This window comes from Alosa alosa, chromosome 3 (assembly GCF_017589495.1).
Source record: "Alosa alosa isolate M-15738 ecotype Scorff River chromosome 3, AALO_Geno_1.1, whole genome shotgun sequence".
NCBI classification, from domain to species: Eukaryota; Metazoa; Chordata; class Actinopteri; order Clupeiformes; family Clupeidae; genus Alosa; species Alosa alosa.
Window position 1 is genome coordinate 11,517,128 of NC_063191.1, and position 20,855 is coordinate 11,537,982.

The following is a 20,855-nucleotide window of genomic DNA, read 5'->3' on the forward strand; positions in this document are numbered from 1 at the left end:
ATATCTGTTACTATACCTGTGCCATCGGGTTCATCTGTAAACAGCAATGATCTCGGGATTGAAAATTGAACAGTGGAAACTAGGTAATTCGCACCTTTTTATGTTCCCTCAATGGATGATAAGGTTTGTTTTTGCCTTGTCCTAATATAAACCTAGATAAGAACAGGAATAGGATGTAAACAACCTTCAACAATAACCGCTACCGTTCCCCAATACACATGTTTACCTATCCTTTGGAATACGGAGATTAACTTGGCCTGCCCTAGAGGTTGACTGCAATCCAACATCCTTATGAGATGATAGATAGATAGATAGATAGATAGATACTTTATTGATTCCCAGGGGAAATTCAAGGTCTCAGCAGCATACATACAACACAAACACATTCTTTAACAGCAGAAAGAGTAATTAAAGTATATAATATAAAAACACAACTAAGCAGTAAGGACAGTAGAAGATAAAGAATATGCTAAATATACTAAAATACAAATTATACTAACACTTAATACAATATATAAAAATATACTAAAATGCAAATTACAAAAATACAAATTATACTAACACTTAATCTAGATTAAGTGTTAGTTAGTATAATTTGTATTTTTGTAATTTGTATTTTAGTATATTTTTATATATTGTATTAAGTGTTAGTATAATTTGTATTTTAGTATATTTAGCATATTCTTTATCTTCTAGGTATTTCAATGCATAGGGTCATGCCATGTTTAATGACCTCAGTTAAGGTTTAATTTTGCGTTTTTGTCAGTTACATACAGTATAAACTCCTACAACTCAATTAAAACTCATAGATGCTTTGTAAAATGTATATTAGAACAGAATGTGATACTCTGCTAATTTTGTAAACCCGTATTTAGTTGCAAAAAGAATATAGACAACATATCAACAAATTTGACTATAATTTCATGAAAAATATGCACATATTTTTAATTTTATGTCTGTGTAACCAAGGTCGTAATTCATCCGCCGCTCACGGCCCTCGAACCCGCCACCTCAACACTCACCGGCATGGGAGTCGAACGCTCTAACCACTGAGCTAAAAGCCCAGGATTCCAACTCTGCGGTTAGAAGCGTTCTTAAGGTTAGGAGTGTGAGGATTCACACGCTCAACTAGCATGCTAGCTCGGTTCGCCTCTGTTAAACTAGTAACGCCTACAACAAAAAGTAGGGACTGAGCCAACAAATGGTTGGAAAAGCCCTGAAGAAGGTCGGAAGCGACCGAAACGCGTCAGCAGGTCCAAAGTAAAATAAAGGACTTTTATTAATATATCAGAGTGCCTCGGATCTCTTCTCTCCTTCTTTGAAATGGTTGGAAAAGTTTTGAAATGCTAAAGAGAACACAAGGAGGTCTCTCAGTTGTAGTGGTATGAATCACTCTAAAAATCTATATGGGCGAATAATGCAACAGTATCAGAATAATTTTCCTTAACGTGAATTTGTGAAGTGAATTTGTTAGCATTTCATCATCTACAATACATAATATCATTCAAATATTCAGAGAACCCAGAGAAAGCTTTGTAAACAACGAACAGGGCTGAAAAACAATATGATGTGACCTTAATCTTCAAGGCCTTCATGGCAATGCATTAAAAACAGAAATGTTTCTGTAAAGGAAATTGTAGTGTGGGCTAAGGACGGCTCACAACAACCATTGTTAGTTTGATGCTCCACTCATGCTGGTTTAAAATAACATGCAAAAAAGAAACTTTACTTAGACATGATCCAGAAATGCTGTCATCTTATCTGGGCCTGAGCTCATTTTACGGGTGCATCTGAAAATATTAGAATATCATGGAAAAGTAAATTTTCTCCCTGTAATTAATTTTCAAAAACTGAAGCTTTCATATCATCTAGACTCAATACACACAAAGTGAAGTATTTCAAGACTTTTTTTGTTTTAATCTTAATTATTCTAATCTTGATGATTACAGATTACAGCTAATGGAAATCAAAAAATCTAAAATCTCAAAATATTAGAATAAAACTTTTATTATACAGAACTGTCGACCTGAGATGAGCTCTAATCAGCTAATAAGTCAAAACACCAGCAATGGTTTCCTGAGCCTTTACTCATTCTGTCTGGGTAGGGCAATGGAATTGTCTATGATATTCGAGTCTTTTGAGCTGACCCTGTAGATCAGTGGTCCGCAAACTAAGGGCCCCTCATTTTGGGTGCCCCCAAAACTTGTCCGTGGTATATAACATCTGTCCCCAGTGGTGGAGGAAGTACTGAAACTCAGTACTTAAGTAAAAGTACAAATAAGCAGAGAAACTTATACTAGGCTAGTTTTAAGCTGATGTAATTGTGCTTACCATCCGTGACCGTGGCCCAGTTTACATTCTGACTTACAATTCTGGAGACTGATTCTGGTAATCTAGTGTGATCTGCTGAGTTAAGTATCATTCAATAAAACACGAGAGCCTGAAGTTTATCGGGGTAGACAAGGGAAACGTCTGGTGGATCATAATGCCAATTCTGCCGGTCCAGATTGAACAGAAACGTTGTTGAGAATTCAAGAAAGGTGTCTTTATGAAAAGGTTTAGTTTCACTTGCGCAGACGCGCATAAACATTGAATGGGCGCTCACTTTACTACCCCCCAAATGTAGGCTATGCCTCTTTATTTGATCACACAATTAAGAAATATTTTAATCTGGAACAGGTTCGGTTTTTTTCGGACAGCGGTTCTATAGTCTACCATGCATGTGCCGCAAATTATCAAACGTGTGACAGACGCATGGGCAGCCTGTAACTTCGCTGCTCCGCGGACTCGCAATCTCATCGGAGAGGAGGCCCTAACGCTGCAGATAATAGACAGAGAAAGGCAAGCATACGTGTTATGTACGACGGAGTATTAGGGCCACAAAGAGAAAAAAATATTTTTGCCATGGCGAGATTAAACTCGACATGTTGACTTTAAAGTCGACATGTCGACATTAAACTCGAGATTTCGAGAATAAAGTTGAAATATCATATCTACTTTAATCTCGACGTGTCGACTTTAAAGTCGACATGCTGACATTAAACTCGCAATAGGCCCTACTGTTTAAACATAGCCTACACAGTTTAAGCTATGTAGCCTACACTAATACACAATATGTTACATGGAAAATGGGCTTCAAATAGGTGTTATTTCAGATAGATTGCAGATATTCAGATAGATTGCGTCTTGTCTGTTAACTATCATTGCCGTCATCGTGAAGTGCCTGACGACGAAACGTAATTTCCCCCATTTATTCTCTATGGCGAGTCTACACGTGTAATACTCTTTTTGTCCACTGGTGGTTGTTTTGGCGCTGTTTCGCGTTTGCCATCGAAAACGGAATGAAATATAGGCCTACCTGCAAACAATGTAAGAGACCTATGCTGACTGCATCAGTGCTCAAAGTATTCTACAAGTTTATCAATTAATTGTTAATAACTAACTAACTTCTATTCAAGTCATATTTATGAGACTTTCTGGGATAATTATTTCTATTTTTTATTCACTTGTTCAAATGTTCATACAAATTCACAAAGTTCTCATTAGGTGAGTGAAAGTGGTCATTTCAGATGTTTTTGCCAGCACTTCATAAAACTCTCACAGTTATTTATGAAATAACTCTCAAAATTATTTGTAGGATATTGCTTGTTCACAACTTGAGCTGTGTGTATGCAAAGACACAGAGTTCAGAGTTCACATTTTGAATAAAATACACTTTTGGGACTCCCTGCTAATACTTTTGGGAATGCTAAAGTTTTTTTATTAGTATTATTTCATTGATATGGCATGATTGCAATAGAAACACAGCTAACAATGGTATTAAATTGCAGTAGCCTATGATTAAATGTAATGGAATATTCAACTAAGGTAGACTGCTGTTGTTCACAGCACTAAGCTATTTATGGTTACTAATATACTCCGAGTCTCTGGCCCTCTCTTAGAGCCAGGCATAGTGAGCTGGCCCTCGGAAGAAAAAATTTGGGGACCATTGCTGTAGATGGACCAAGGCTAAGTGAAAAACTGTCCTGTGGTCACACCAATCCAAATGTGTTATTCTTTTTGAAAATCATGGACTTTTCATCATCAGCGCACAGTTTAAAAGCTATCGTTATTCAGGGTACCCCCACAATTGTCAGACCTAAATTTAAAGGAGAATTCCGGTGTGATATTGACCTAAAGTGTATTGAAACATGATACCGAGTGTGAACGTATGTCTCATAGCCCATCTCGGCTTGTCCCCTGCACTCCAAAATCTGGCTTAGTTAGCCCGATGCTACCAACAGCTTTTTTCAATAGTGGTGCTTCGCATCGGGCTAGCCATGCAAATAAATCACTGTTTTACACCCATTTACGAGGGCTCAATGTATCTCCACACTTCATTGGTAGACTTCGAGGGGCCCTGACATTTAAAAGCGAGACATTGAGAACTTTGAAAAAGCACTGGTAGTTTACTTACAAGACGATTTATACAGACAGTATCTTCACAAAGTTTAGCGTTTGCAGCCATCTTGAATTTAGTCACGATAAGTCGAGCAACGAGTAAGAATGAACTGGTATGATAAGGGATCAGATTCCAAAAATAATTCAGTGGAAATGCATGGATTCCAGTTTCTTCCAGTAGCAGCAACTGGAATCCATCCATGAGCCTCGTAAATGGGTGTAAAACAGTGATTTATTTGCATGGCTAGCCCGATGCCGAAGCACCACTATTGAAAAAGCTGTTGGTAGCATCGGCTAACTAGCCAGATTTTTGGAGTGCAGGGGACAAGCCGAGATGGGCTATGAGACATACGTTCACACTCGGTATCATGTTTCAATACACTTTAGGTCAATATCACACCGGAATTCTCCTTTAAGACTTTTTAAGACCTTTTTAATACCACTTTAGATGAAATTTAATACCTACATCGCACCCATTTGGATAGAATAAATAATATTAAAGGTAAGATTAAACCTCAAATAATTACTATTTTAATTACTAAGTGTTTGAACATGCCAACATGAACATGACAGCAGTGCAGTGGCAACGCAAAGATTTGTCGCGGTAGTAACGTGACTGAATGTCCTGCTTCATGGACAAATTTACACGGAATAGAACCTAGTTGATTTCAGGGATTAAAGTAAAAAAAAAAAACTTTTCCTTTTTCAGGCCATAAGTCATTCGTTGTTCATATCTACCTATAGAGATAGCACCCCTTTTGCGGTCATGACCTATTGGTTTTTAATGTACAAAAAGATGCAAACAGAAAAGTAAAGCACCAAATAAACACCAAAACGAGGCTACAGGGTACTCTTAAGTTACTATATAATTAATGCCACCTACAGGTGAATGCATAGAACATAACAATCCTTTGTGTACCCTGTAGCCTCGTTTTAGCTGCCAATGGCCGCCATGTGAATAAGGCGAATTGAGAGTGATCTTGATTGAGATTGAGTTTTCCTGATGAACAAAACAATATTTCAATACCATCCCTGACCATTTGATTAGCCATTGCTGTTCTTTTCTACTGCAGCAATATTGTAGCAAGGCTTTTCTTATTTAATTACTTCAGGCCAAAAGTGTTTAAAGGGGATTTTTTTTTTTTTTCTTGTTAATATGCAATTCAACACCAAGTAAAATCTATAAAATCAAGTTTGCAAGACTTCACATTTCCTCATCAAAGTAACGAATCAGACCAGTTTAGATCTAGTTCATATTTCCATTTGTTGCCTCATCCGCATCTAATGAAAACATGGTAATTTTGAGTTTTACAGACAACTCAGTTTTCCAATGAGCAGCAATACTGTGTGTGCTCATGCGGGAGGTCTGCGCATCTGATAACGACAATCTGGAGAGGGCGCTTTTGTCTTCAGCAACAGATTGTATAAGGTTGACAAGAGGTTGCGATAAAGGTCGTGTTGCGCTATGAAAGAACATGCGTTGCCTACTTAGCGCAAAAACGGTCAGCCATAGATAAACGTACACAAATCATGACGCTAATATGCGAGGTTCTGGTAGGCCTACTGGTTATGGTTTTGTGCTATACATTAATAATAGCAAAGTTCTAGGTTGACTATTTTAATTGCATGGTTATTTTTTGTCAACATACGCTCACAACCTACTGTCGTTAAAAGTGAGGCCTAAGCAAAATAGGCTACAAGGCTGTCTGTGCGTCATAAACACGACTGATCCCCTTACACAACATAAAAAATAATATCGCGAACTGTTACACGTTCAGTCAAAACCTTCCGTCGCAAATTGTGAAAAACATTGTTGTACATGTCATAACAGACGGGAGGCATAGGCTACAGTTTATATCGCTTTACACATAATGTTAGTTGCATTGATTAAAAACTGTAACAATAATAGTACATCGGGTGGCATAGCAGGGTATCTGTTCAAGTCATAGGTGACACCCAAAATGAATGACCTCCGCTGACAAGAGTTCGCGATAGTAAGAAATTGTCTACATTGATGCATGGAAAGAACACAGCCTCCGATTTCGCACATAGAGCTCACAATAGCATATCCAAAAAAAAAAAAAGTTAAACAGATTGAGCAACCTCATCAGCTGTCTCGATTGTGTCACTATAATCCAACTTTTAAACCGTCCTCCAGATGTGTTCCGCCCCAGGCCAATGAGACAAGCGTGTAGCTACAACATAAACAAAGCGAAACTCATGGCTGACGTATCTTTTTGAGCGATTTCTGATTGAGACACAGAAGGTTCTCAAGAACACTATTAGGTCTTTAAACATTTACCATCACACACATTCATTCATCGGACCTAATTTTTGTAGTTGCCTTAAAAAAAGGAAAAGAAAAGGTGATAGCCCCCACCCCTCCTATTTTTTTTTCTCACCGGATCTGCATCGATCTCAAAAATATGACATTTCTAAAATCAAATTGACGGAAATCCGTCGTTCGACAGAGAACTTTAATCCTTGTGATTTACGCTACGTGAGGATATTAGACTAAATCTACTGATCATTTAAAAAATTAAGACCTCCGTGAAAAAATGTCAGACTTTGAGGTGAAATTCAATACTTTTTAAGGCCTTAATTTAGTAAAATGAAATTTAATACTTTTAAGACTCCGCGGGTATCCTGCTATTGTATGGAGGTACATTATATGGCATGAGCAGCTTGCACATCTTTAGGAATGCATTTAATGCTGAATAATATAAACAGGTTTTGTCACATTGAGTAAATCATGGAACATAAAACAAAATTAAGAAGACCCGAGACTGTTGAGCAACTGAAATCCTATACTGGGTAAGAATGGGACATTTCATTCACAAAACTCCAGTGAACGGTCTCCTCAACTTTGAAACATTTACAGACTTATTAATAGAAGAGTTAAAGTATCACAGTGGTAAACATGCAACACTTGATATGTTATCTTTGCACTATTTTCAATTAAATTTGAGTTAACAAGACTTGCAAATCATTCCATTCTGTTTTTATTTTACAGTGTCCCAACTTCTTTAGAAATGGGGTTGTGTTTTAGTTTTCATTCAAGCTCATTTATTTACAAGCCTTTTCATTTCCGAAAGAAGTGTGAACCTTTCTTATCAAATAGCCCACGTTTTTATCACGAGTCCTAGTTTTAGTAGACATTGGACTTCTCACTTCACCCCCTTCCCACGTGCCCACGCACGGTTCCTCAAAGACAGACTTGTATAACCAGAACACAATGGAGGCCTGGCGAAACAGCCTTTGAAGTAAGCCTAGTTCTCATGCAATGTTTTTTTTTTTTTCACACCGACTAGATCTGCCACAAGTCTGGCAGGAGAACCTGTCCGTAAATTAACAACCGCACATAAATCTGAGTTTTTGACTGTCCTTCCACATATACACACCAAGGGTATTTCTTTTTTCTCTTTCTTTTCTTCTTTTTGGTCGTCAAATCAGGTCACTCTTTGTCCAGCACCACCAGGCTGGGCCCTGATCATCCAACTCGGCTTAAAGTCAGTCCATTAAACAGGACCCAGTTGAAAGGGGGACTCTGAGAAAATCACCCACTAACTCTACAGTGGAATGTGACCCTTTCAATGGCAGCTGGGCCGCAGCCAAAAACCAGGGCCACTTGGTCCACACTACTTGGCCTGTCTGGACACAGCCCTCCCTTTTTTCACCCAAACTCACCTCACACACACCAATTCTTTTGTGTTTGCTTTATTTTAACAGTTGTCATCATTGTCATCATCTACATGATCACATGCAATCAGAACAAAGTTCTTTTCGTTTTTGCTTTCTTTGTCTTAAATATATTAAAATGCACATGCAGTAAGATTTTTGGCCACACTTTCTTCCTCTGTATGGGGTGGCAGCTGTGCTTGGCCCCTGGGGTCTCGGAGAGGTGGCGAAAGCACAGCAATGCAAACAATGATTACGAAAACGATTCGATGTACAGACTTTTTTGCTTTGAGTGCAACTTATTCTTTTGTTTGTTACAATGTATTATTCTCCATACCATATTCCAGCAGAGATGAATTACATGTATGGTTCACGTGTTTTTTATTTCAAACAAAAGAAAAAAATCAAATTGATGTAAGTACAAACTACTTAATTGCTAAATGAACTGTTACAACTATTGTACTGTACAAAACATTTAAAAGTAGAAAAAGTTTTAAACACTTAAAACAGCAACATGACAGCATGATCTGACAGTGAAAGAAGTACAAAAACATTAACCAACACAACAAAGTAGTATTGATGGATTAACCAACTGTTAGTTTGTCTAGGAAAAAAGTCTATTAAAAACAATAAGTCCTCAAACCACTCCAACATACACACAAAAAAAGAACTCAATTACTCAGTGCCCTGTTCTTGCAAATATGCTTACTCAACATTTGAAGTCAACCAACGGCTAACATCAACACTGACTGTTCTGGGAGCCGTCTGTTGCACCAGATGTGTTTTAAAAAAAAGAAAAAACACAAAGAGTCAACAAACCACCACCGGAGGACCATCCCACCTGATCCCCCCAGCTCTCTCCTACAGGCTCCGGGACAATAGCATCCCTGTTCTATTTATACGGCACAGCCTCTCGCTCTCAATCCAACCTTAATATTATTTCAGTCTGACTTCATATTGCTGTTTTTTTTTTTTTTTTAAGGGGCCGGCTTCCACTGTATGGGTGTGCCAGAAATCCAGCTCCTGCTGACACCACACAGGCAGAGCTCCGCCGCGGACCAACGCGGCGGCAAAGCTCCCGGCGTCCTAGATGCGAGTAGCACAACATGGCAGTGCAGAACAGAGTCACTGGTGTTTAAGGCGGGGGGGAGGGGGCTTGAGGTATACCATGGAGGAGTCAAAACAAAAAGAAAAAATAGGTACTCAACCTAAAATCTACAGGGGTGGGGTGGGCAAGATTCTGTACACAAGCATCTGATTCTTCAGTCACGTTTTTGCCGACGTGTGCGTCTATGACGTGCGTGTAAGATAAGGCTGTTGTGCATATTGATCAGTGTCGGCCAGGGGGTGTGCTAGTGGAGGATCTCCTTTGGACACAAGATTTAAGGAGGTTTGAACTCACAGAGAGGGAGAGAGTAAGACTGATGAAAGAGAGGGATAAGAAAAAGAAAGACAGAGCGAGTGGCAACACTTTCTACAGTCATGCTAATAAAGCTAAATTGAATTGAAGAGAAAGAGAGAGAGGGAGCTAGAGTGTGAGAAAGAGAGTGAGAGAGAAAGAGAGAGAGAGGCAGTATATCAGCCTTTGTGCAAATACATTTTGAGAAAATGCCTGAAATGTGCCTCAGGGGGTTTCTACTTCATCTGCTTCCTCCACTGAGGAATCGTAAAGTGCCTGTGTAACAATCACAATCACGGTGTTGATTTTCTTTTGACGAAAATGATACAAAAATATCAACTTGGAGATCAAATCATGAAGAAAAACAAAAATGATAAGCCACAGTGCTGATAGACTGTAAAAGCTGTCAGTTAAAAACAGCCATTGGGGACTTTGACACGGATATACTTGAGCCTACATGAACAAATCTAGATATCACCATGATCACAACCATCACAAAAAACATTTGGAAAGTACAAATATACAACAGCAATGTAATTCCCTCACTTCCACCATAAAGTTTGCTTTGGTAATATGACAATATATTTAAAGAGAATGCATAGCAATGGCTAACACGTTAGCACCACCCAGGCAAAGATGTAGAATACTGACGGAATACATATACTATATTCAATTACGAGTGTATCATCCTGAATGAATATGTTTTTGCATAACCCTTTTAACCACAGATTAAAGAGACTTTATCCCTGGCCTGACTTAAGCAACATGAGACAAAATCAAATCAAGTGTAGATAGTATATAACTTAACATGCTATAGTAACTGAACAAAGAAAATAACAGCACCCAGCTTGACTGAAAAGCCAAAAAAAAATAATCCCTGTACTGATCTGGAGCTGATGACTTCTCATAGATTAAAACTCTTATTCGACCCGTCCAAATACATGAGCACTACAACTCAACATAATGTCCGCTACGAGGCCTAGTAGTCTTCTCCCTCAGTCTTTCTTAGATGTTTCCTTTTTTTCCCACTCCAGGTTACACAACAGCACAGGCTCGGCTGAAAGGAGAGGAGAGTGCATGCAGCTGGTCTGTCGTCTTCAGTTCAAGGCTGACCCTTCCGGCAGAGCGATCGGGACCGACACGTTCTGGGCCTCTGGTCGTTCTCTGCTCTGCTATCTCAGCTAATGATGACTACTGATACCTAGAGCCGCTGCTATCTCTGCTATAGTCAGGGTATTGCCGCAGGGGTTGAAATACGCATAGATATACATAGGCATCAGCGACAGCTAATAAAGCATGTTAGCTAAAGACTGGAATTGGTTCCCCCATAGACTTGGGGCCCCACGTGAGTTTATGCGCAAAGCAGGTCACACTCTGGCGCTAGGGATAGGGTCTCTTTAATCAGTTACACAGTGGTGGGAAGGGAGGGGCTTTGGCCTCCTCCTTCTGCTCGGGGGAGCAACAGAGAAAGAGGCGACTCCCGAGGCTCTTGTAGGCAAACCTGAAGTACATCATGTGCCCCATGGCAACGAAGGAGACGGAGATGATGACCAGGAGGCCGAAGGCCTCTGGGTTGGGCGCCAGAATGACCATGATGAAGTGCAGGAGGTCCAGGAGATAGTTCATGGAGTTCTGGACGCCGTTGATGATTCCTCGTTCGGATTCGATCACATTCTCTTGGATGAGTTGAGTCACGGTCAAGTCGAATGACCATAAACCTGGAGATAGAGGAGGAAGGTGGTGTCAACTACGGAAAGGCATGTTTATTATCACATTATAATGATTAAGATGTCTCATTATCAATTTAACTGCAAAGGTAGCTGTAAACACCAGAGCCAAAGGTTAATAATAAAGCTCTCAGGTGACATTTGACAATGAGTACTAATGACGCAGTAAAATCAGATGCCACGTTACACCACTTCTCAAAATGACCAACTTATGAAACTAAACAGTACACCAACTTACCCACTCTAGCAGCAATGACTCCAGCAAAAAGGAGACTGACAGACAAGTAAGACTCGACTTGGGGCGACTCCTCCAACATCATGGTGGAGCTGTTAAACGCATGGGCCACTGGGGAGACGCTGGGCGTGGGACCTTCTGGAAGAGACCCGCTGTCGCCGAACAGGTGGCTGAGAACTTCCTTGAACGGCGAGACGGACAGGTCGAAGGGGCTGCCTGGCATGAAGACGGAGACGACGCACATCACAAGGCACGCGAGCTGCACCACTCCCGACAGGAAGCCCGTGCGGATCAGGCCACACTTCTTGCGAACCCACGTGAAAGCGACCGTGCCGAAGATACCGGTGATGGCCGAGGCGCCCATGAGGAGGCTGAGGATGGAGCCGCTGAGGCCCTGCGTGTAGGCGTAGCCCGTGGTGATGCAGTCGAAGCCCAGCACGGTCATGTAGAGGAAGGCCAAGGCCATGCCGGACAAGAAGATGGACTGGTTGTAGTAGGCCACCCATCCGTCACGGAAGGTGCGCAGAGGCTCAGCCATCTGGTAGTAGCAGCCGGCCGGTTTCTCCTGGTCCTTCTTCGCCTCCGCCGCGGACGCAGTCATCAACTGAGAACCTTCAGCAGGGTTCTCTCCACTCTCCACTTCTGCAGAGATTAGAACATTTTTCTGTCAACATTTTTTTCCACAGTCACAATGGCAAAGCCTTTTTTCTGCAAGCACTATTTCTGCTTGTACACAACGGAAAGTAATAATTAATAAATAAATAAAGTCCCAGCAGAGCAAATGCTATTTGAACCCTGTACATTTTAAAAGTGCTAATGTCCAAAAACCTCTCACTCCCCCCACTGTATTGTTTTATAAACCAAAGACAAGAACAGGCATATACAGAGATTGCGTTGTTAACGGACACTGTGGACCTTTCTGGCTGTTCAGCTGTCTCATCTCCTGGTCAATGTCTTTCTGAATGCACTTGATGGCCAGTGCAGGAGTCTTCTGGTACACATTCCACAGCAGACAGTACTCCAGACACATGGAGAACAGGTTCCAACCGGAAATGAAGCCGCAGCCGATGAAGTGAGAGCCGAAGGACATGATTTGTCCCACCAGCATTGGAGCGAGGATGTTGGTCAGCTGGTCAATGATCCTCACTGTTGCATTCATATCTGAAGTCAGAACAAGAGATAAAAATAAATGATGATGACCGTTATATAGCACTGTGCATGCAATTTCTTTCAGGGTCAAGAATGTATATGTTTATCTGATATTGCGGAAATTGTACATACGTTAACAGCCAGTAATAGGGCAATAACTGATGTGGCAGAAATTACAGACATACAGGAGGCAATCATCTGCGGAACTGCCTTTGACGCTTGTAAAAAAACATGGTGGAGAAATTACTTAGGGGAAATGTGCCTACCATATAACTTCTTTATAGGCTATACTGACAGTGAAATTAGAGTTATAAAGTGAAGAGGGAGGAGTCTTACTGTCTAAGATCAAAGGTGATAACCAGTGTTTTCAGTCATCTGGTTGACATCCACAACCTCATATGCTTCAATCAGTGCCCTCCATGTTGGCCTCCTGTTTTTACTGAGTTTCTGACATATTTTAGCCTTTGAGTTTTAATATTTCCCCCATAAATATCCTGCATTTTTATCCTTTCATACTTACCTTTTCGGACTTGTTATAGGTTCTACAGTGAAACTGCCTTGCTATACTCCCCCTCCATGTTGATAAAGCACAAAGGATAAACTTTGTTTTACTTGTTTCAAGCAGCAAGTGCGTCTTTAGAATGATTACTTCAGAGCTGTGTGGTTGTCGTGAGAACAAGTTGACCCCAATTGGTAAAGGCGAAGTATGGTTAAACCAAGCTTCTGCCCACCTTTGTAGTCTCTTATTTCTGCTACTGGCAAAAACTAAAAATGTCCTGTATTTCAAGGTAGAATCTTGAGAAATCTCCCTTACTTTCCAGACCCAAAGTGGACAGGTATGTTGGATGCCTTGGGGAAACTGACCTGCCAGTTTGTTGCGGTCCTCCCCCGCTACAACCACGATCCAGTCTCTCTGGATGGTGATTGAGGTGGCAGTGCTGGCAAGATTAGCAATGTTGGCAATGCTGATGACCAAGATGTAGCAGGTTGTCTGGTAAAAAAAAGGGTAGGAGACAGATTAAGAAAGAAACATATTAATGAACTCCGTGAACTTAACTGTCCTCTCTCCCCTGAGCTTGTTTTACGAAATATCATAATTAACTTCTCAGAAAATGATTTATGAGACCATCAAGACAATCACTTTATGTTCAAAGGACGATCACCAAGAGGTCTTTTAACTCTGCGTGAACTTATGGATGTACTTGTTTGCGTCAACCATTCTTTAGAATAACAAGCTAGGCCAGTTTCTTAGCATGCGTCTTAGCATGCGTCATCCTGTCCAGGGTGCTTTTGTAACCCAGATATGGATAAGCAATGAAATGCTTAAGAAATGCTCTACTTTTCAGACCTGCAGTGATTGAGTCAATATGCTAGCCCACTGCTACTGGCTGTTGATGTGCACATTTCTTTTGGTACAGCTGTTTTTGTCATAGAAACAAGAGACCAAATTGTACTATTCATGTTCAGTTCTGTGTCTTCTGCTAATGAGACTGACTGTTGACCTGCTGACTTAGCAGCTTTAACAAAGTCTATGCATCTCATGTTTCAACAGAGAAATGCCACAGCAGTTTCAACAGCTAGGGGCCCCATCTGGAAGGGGGGGGGGGGGTTAATTAACCCTTAAAGGAGTATGTGACGGTAATGTTGGGAAATGAACGTTCTAAAGAATATCTGGGTTCATTGAATTCAACATAGAATTTTAGAACCTTCAATTGTTGCGGAACTTAGAATGTTCAAAAACCTTAAAGGCGCCATGTGTAATGTCCACCAAAAATCAATTCATACTCCACATTCCATAAAAGATGGGGGCAGTATACCTCCAAAAAGTGAGTTGGTCTACCCTAGACTAAACAACCAAGAAACGTGTATTGCAGTTTGGCTGACGGTTATGTTGCTCGCATACCGCCTCCCATGACCGAAACTGGTATTATAACACCTGTCGGGCTGTGGCTAGTAATTTAGTATGCTAATTCAGGTTGATATCTCTGCAGCACTATACCTTGTCATTTTTTTAATGACATCATCACCCTTATTTCTTATCCTTCTTTTGATGTGTTTAGCTAATTTTTCGGATATTCTTACCTCAATTCTTACACATGGCACCTTTAAAGGGAGGGTCCATAACCTATTTTCCCCTACTTGTGACTTTCGACCCACTTAAGTTTCCTCTCATGACTTTTCAACCATAATGGTGGAAAACTACAAAAATCCAAAGAGCAGGATCTGTTCAGTCCACATTGTCTGTGGTCAGTTGGTCTTTTCAGAGACTAAAACAAATGTATAGTCTACATAAATAAGCACCCTGGGGGGAAGGGGCTTAACACCAAAGTTTGAACATCATCCAATTTGGCATAAATCCAACAGATTATTAGTTATAATTATGAGTCATATGTCACTCTAGTTAAGGATCAGATATGGGGAAAAAGGTAATCTGGCACTAATCATACTGAACCTTTGAAACCTTTAAGTCAGATATTATCAAAGGGCTGAGACATGGAACACAGGTTCAGCTTGTCATTTCATCAGCACAGAACTGTTCAATTTGAATTAATCTATTGTGTAACACACTTATTCTCTAAAAGGCTGTACAACATCACTCACCAACAGCCATCCACTGTAGAGTTCAGTTAGTTGTTCTTTGAACTGGAAAACCACCATAAGGAGAATGCCACAGAGTATGACAGCTGTATTCTGGACAATCAGTGAGATTTGGGCCACTAGAAAACAGATGTCATGCATATTAATATGTTAGGCTAAAAAAATATATTTTGCTGTATTGACTGAGTTCCCATCACATTGTGTCTGGTAGGCCTCCATGGTACTCTAACTTCTTTTTGGAATCAAACACTGTTACAATGCTTATTCTGAGTTCAAATCTATCTATTCTGCAATATTAAAATGAGTGTAGTGGCCTTCTTTTGAACTTGCCTTTGAGTCGTGGATTTTTGTCCACCCAATCTCCAATGATTGCGCCGAGCAACAGTACCGATCCCGCAACCACGAGTCCATACACGGCTGTCAGGAGCAAACTGTTGCCGTACAGTTCCACCAGAAAGACAGCAACGGCAAAATTCCACATGCGGTCTCCCTATAGTTGATAATAACGTAAACAACAATTGTTAATATTGTAAACAACAATATTAACAATAACAACGATATTAATAATACAAGTCTAATAGAACATTCTATGGCTTTGAATACAGCATGTTGATGTGAACGTTTACTTTAAATTGGATAAAGTAGACTGTATTACATTGGTATAATACCGTGCAGCTGTGGATTATTTTGTCGAGGAACATTTTTTATTTAATACAAACTCAATATCTCAATGTTTGAAAACAACAGATGGCAGGCTTATTTTCAGGTGGGCCTATCAAGTTTAACTAAATGCTGACGCGATTTTCCAAATTCCCACATATTCCACTGTATAGGCTAGGCTAGACACATTGAACTTGTCCTAGGCTACATACTAACATTCCTGATCTGCAAACAAAGCTCAGTTGACGTGATGCCCAGGCTATTTGATTTACAATATGCTGTAACCTATACGTTAAACATTGCATGATGCATGTCATTGCATTACAGAAAATTCGTAGATGTCCTCACCCATGTTGACAGAGCGTGCCCGAGGTAAATAAGGAACTTGGCAGACGTAAACAAATCGAGGACAGATCCTGCAAATGTCAAAATAGGTTTGGTGAGCTAGTTCATATTGAACGTTAGCCCAATTCTGAGTCAGTTGCTGGAGTGCAACATAATTATTCTGTTAATAATGCATATTGAGGCAAACTCACCACGTTTTTTCGATCCAGTGTTTTCCATTGTAATGTTAACCTAATTCTCTTGTTTTGACCAGCTGACTAGATAGCCTATGTCCCTTTGCGGTTGCCTAGTAATCCTTGGTTAATGTTTTCTTGCGATCAAAATTTGCTTTCTCCCGGTTTACCCTTCCAAACTTAGCTAACACTGTAGCTGAAGTTGGAAAGAAATATTTTATCCGGAGAGATCTACTAACTGCAGAACAATAAAATTGCTGCACGACTTCAGTCGCCTTCACCCAACAGCGATATGCTGCTGCTATGTGTTATGACAGTACTGCTGATTTACACCACCTTTATCGTTGCAAACCAGTAGGAGGAGCTTATACGTCCAGCGAGCGGGAGTCATTCGGAGACGAGAGATAGGTCCGAGCCCACTTTCAGCGAGCAGGACTAGGCTTGCTGCGTCAGGATGACTGGTCCGCTGGTTTTCGATTGTTCGCGCCATGGTTGTCTTTGTAACATTAAGACTTATTTGTTGGGGTAATTACGGTTAGCTAACAGGTGTTTGTTGCCATATTTGCCTGCAATACCACATAGCTCTCAATACAAATTTCAAGTTTTTGCTTGAAATTGCACTGTGCCTATTTACAAGGGCATTGTTCCCACCTCTTCTGGGGCTTACCATCAAATATTGGACCTCTATAGAAAGCTGAGAACCTCTAGTTTTCGTAGGAAACAGTCAACATAACTGTGTGATGTACTCACACAAAGTTAGAGGCTAGAATATATTTTTTTCTTTCTGCCGGATTACAAGCATCTCTGAACTGACCACATTTCAGCCCTCTGGCACTTGATATGAGTGCTTTAGACCATTATTTGCCAAGGTATGCTCATGCGTTTTGTAAAATGCCTATGGAAACTCCCCATAGGACTTTTTGTTATCCAAAATGCATACTGACACTCAAATGCTTACTGCACATGAACCCCTTTGTGTAGAAGCATAATCCTGGTCTCAAATGAAAGGTACACTTTGAGGTTTCTTGTGGACTATTTAGATTGTATGCCAGGTGTTCTGATATAGACTGACTACACACAATATGGAATAATTACAAAAAATATCTATTATTGCATTTACTTTGTTGGTTCAATGAGTGTGTATAAGATACACTATACATCTGTACAACTAATATTGGATAATACAACATGAAGATTCAATTTCTATGGATTCAGCCCTGCATGTAAGAAGGACGCCAATCAAGTTTCTCAACACCCAATTTGTAAACAAAGCTGCCGAGTAGCTGTGGTATGCGGTCAGGCTATTACTTAATTATGATCTGAATTCTAAGGTTGTTTGCAAATCTAAAATATTTTAAAAATCTATCTTAATTTCAGCATAGTTTGGAATTGTTTTGGAGGTAGCCTAATATGTGACACTAAAGAAGTTGCTGTAAGGCCTAGGCTACCATAATATAGCCTAGTTGTCGGCCCTTTGTGATGGGATTTCCATTTGTGAGATGGGATAACTCACCTTCAAAGACTCACAAGGTGTTCATCAGAGTGTATACACCCTATTTACATTAAATGGTAGCTATAGGCGTTGTTTCCTATCCTATTGTCTGTTTGGACAGAGTATGACAGACTAAACTGAATGAACATTGTATGTGTGTGTGTGTGTGTGTGAGAGAGAGTGAGAGACACTGTGGGCCCATCCACACAGAGACGCTTTTTGGGTTAAACGCAGAGGTTTTACTTCGTCTTGGCCGAGCGTCCAAACGAATCCTGTAAACGCACTGCCTGAAACTGCACTTTTTTGAAACCTGGTCCCAGAGTGGAAAAATCTGAAACCGTAGCCCTTTTGAATTCGTTTGGACAGCGAAACCGCACACCCTACTTGGGTATCTGTCATCGCCACACCTGAGCTGCCCTGGACTTGACACTATAGTATTGCCTAACAACAATAACTAGAAATGCAATTCCGAGGAATTACACAAGGGGATGCAATCTGTTGGTTAGGGTGTTGGTGGGGCTGTTGAGCTTGCTGCTAGCTGGTTGGTAGGGTAATTGTGATACCTGCAAAGGTGCTTTTGGAGTAACCAAATTTGAATCTTGCGTGACATGGCATTCTTGAGATATCACACTCAAGGTGTTTTTGACCTTGACATTTGACCTTCAACCTCCAACATCAACTCACTTCATCTTTGAGTCCATAAAAACACTCGTACCAAATTTGAAGCATGTACGTCAAGCCGTTCTGGAGATATAATGCTGAATTCATTAGATATGGCTGGGACTTTTATTTTGACACACAGGAAACACTGTAACAGGATGTGTAGTTCAGGTAGAGGTAGATTGTATGCTTAGAAGCTGAGACAGTTGGATTCCTCACAGGTGACACCTGTGCCAGTGTTCTTAGCCTAGGAACTGCTCTGAGAACTACTTAACGAGCGCAGCTGGCTCTATTATGACATCACAGCCCCCATTCAATACACTTTTAATTACAAATATCTCAAATACACTTTTAATTACAAATATCTCAAAAAGTATAAACTTCTCAAAAATGAAAAACGGATAGGACGGTAAAGCCTTGGAAGATCTACGGAACGGTGTTTCAACCAAATTTGTACGTTAAGCAGTTTGGGCTGAATAGCGTGCACAAAAAGGTAAAAAGAATAATAATAACTAGAAACGCAATTCCCAAGGAATTACCAGTGCATGAAAATGCAAAAGTTATGATGTAAAATATCATGTATAGTTAAAATAGATAATACAGAGCTGGTTACTGCGGTGATGCTAGGACAGACATGGTGGTTGCATAGCTTAATAAAAGTTGATAGTTTAAAAGTAGACAGTTTAAAAGTTGAATGTAGATAACTTTAAAGTTTAAAAGTTGAATGTAGATAGTTTAAAAGTTGTTGATATACAGCTATTTTAATAGATAGATAGTTTAATGATAGTTTAAAAGTAGACCGTTTAAAAGTTGAAGGTAAATAGTTTAAAAGTTGTTGACAGACTGGAAGTTTAATGAATGTTGATATTCAAATAGTTTAATGGCTGTGTATAGGTAGATATTTGACGATAACTGAAAGTTGGAATGGATCTAATGTTTGCTAGCAGTTATGCTAAGATTTTTAACTATGCTAACATGCTACTTAGCTAATGTTTTATAGCAGTGCTAGCAATGCTAACATGCTAACCATGTTACTTAGCTAACGTTTTCTAGCAGTTTTGCTAAACATGCTAATTATTGTAGTAATGCTAACTATGCTAACCATGCTACTTAGCTAACTTAACTAACGTTTTCTAGCAGTTTTGCTAAACATGCTAACTATGTTAGCAATGCTAACATGCTAATTATATTAACCATATGACTTAGCTAACCTAACTTATCATTTTTAGTAGTTATGCTAACTATGTTAACTAGCATGTTAACTATGCTAACCATGTGACATAGCTAACCTAGCTAATCATTTTTAGTAGTTATGCTAACTATGCTAACTATGTTAACCATATTACTTAGCTAACTTAGCTAATCATTTTTAGCATTTTTAGTTTTGCTAAAAATGCTAACTAGCATGCTAACATGCTAACTATGTTAACCATGTTGCTTAGCTAACTTAGCTAATCATTTTTAGCAGTTTTGCTAAAAATGCTAACAATGTTAGCAATGTTAATATGCTAACCATGCTAACTAGCTACAGTGGGTAGGAGTCATAGTTGATGACAAGTAACAGTTACAATGGCTGAACAGTTAAAAAGTTCAGTAGTTTAAAGGGTTAAATTGTTTAATAGTGAAATATTGTAGTGAGGACTTTTATTTTGAAACTTTTTAGTAGTTAACTATGCTAACTAGCATGCTAACTATGCTAACCATGTGACTTGGCTAACCTAGCTAATCATTTTTAGCAGTTTTGCTAACTATGCTAAGTAACATGCTAACTATGCTAACCATGTTACTTAGCTAACTTAGCTAATCATTTTTAGCAGTTTTGCAAAAAAATGCTAACTAGCATGCTAACAATGCTAACCATGTTACTAAGCTAACTTAGCTAATCATTTTTAGCAGTTTTGCTAACTATGCTTAATCCAAGATGCTAACACGCTTAACTATGTTAACCACAAGCATTTTAGCTAACTTAGCTAATCATTTTTAGCAGTTTTGCAAAACAATGCTAACTAGCATGCTAACAATGCTAACCATGTTACTAAGCTAACTTAGCTAATCATTTTTAGCAGTTTTGCTAAAAATGCTAACAATGTTAGCAATGTTAACAGAATGTTAACCACGCTAATGCTAAGTGGTGGGAGTCATAGTTGATGACAAGTAACAGTTACAATGGCTGAACAGTTAAAAAGTTCAGTAGTTGAAAGGGTTAAATTGTTTAATAGTGAAATATTGTAGTGAGGACTTTTATTTTGAAACAGTATTTTATTTTGAAACACTTTTATTTTGGCAGAGGAAGCAGTTG

The 20,855-nt window shown here is 39.5% G+C and overlaps 1 protein-coding gene across 1 annotated transcript; it reads right to left on the bottom strand.

The window, feature by feature from the left end:
* Window positions 1-8,141: 8,141 nt before the first annotated feature.
* slc40a1 (solute carrier family 40 member 1) lies at window positions 8,142-16,699 on the bottom strand. Its single transcript, XM_048239700.1, has 8 exons — window positions 16,423-16,699; window positions 16,235-16,302; window positions 15,557-15,716; window positions 15,230-15,345; window positions 13,493-13,619; window positions 12,395-12,640; window positions 11,483-12,121; window positions 8,142-11,235 (listed from the first exon to the last, which is right to left on the bottom strand). Exons 1-8 carry the CDS (start codon window positions 16,448-16,450, stop codon window positions 10,919-10,921), a joined length of 1,701 nt encoding a protein of 566 aa, XP_048095657.1. The 5' UTR covers window positions 16,451-16,699; the 3' UTR covers window positions 8,142-10,918.
* Window positions 16,700-20,855: the final 4,156 nt, after the last annotated feature.

Bases quoted from the DNA above. Each gene is read 5' to 3' on its own strand.
- slc40a1 (XM_048239700.1), bottom strand. From the start codon at position 16,450: ATGGAAAACACTGGATCGAAAAAACGTG. The intron at 16,303-16,422 runs GTGAGTTTGCCT...TGACATTTGCAG, and splicing joins CACTGGATCGAAAAAACGTG to GATCTGTCCTCGATTTGTTT. The intron at 15,346-15,556 runs GCAAGTTCAAAA...TCTGTTTTCTAG, and splicing joins CAAAAATCCACGACTCAAAG to TGGCCCAAATCTCACTGATT.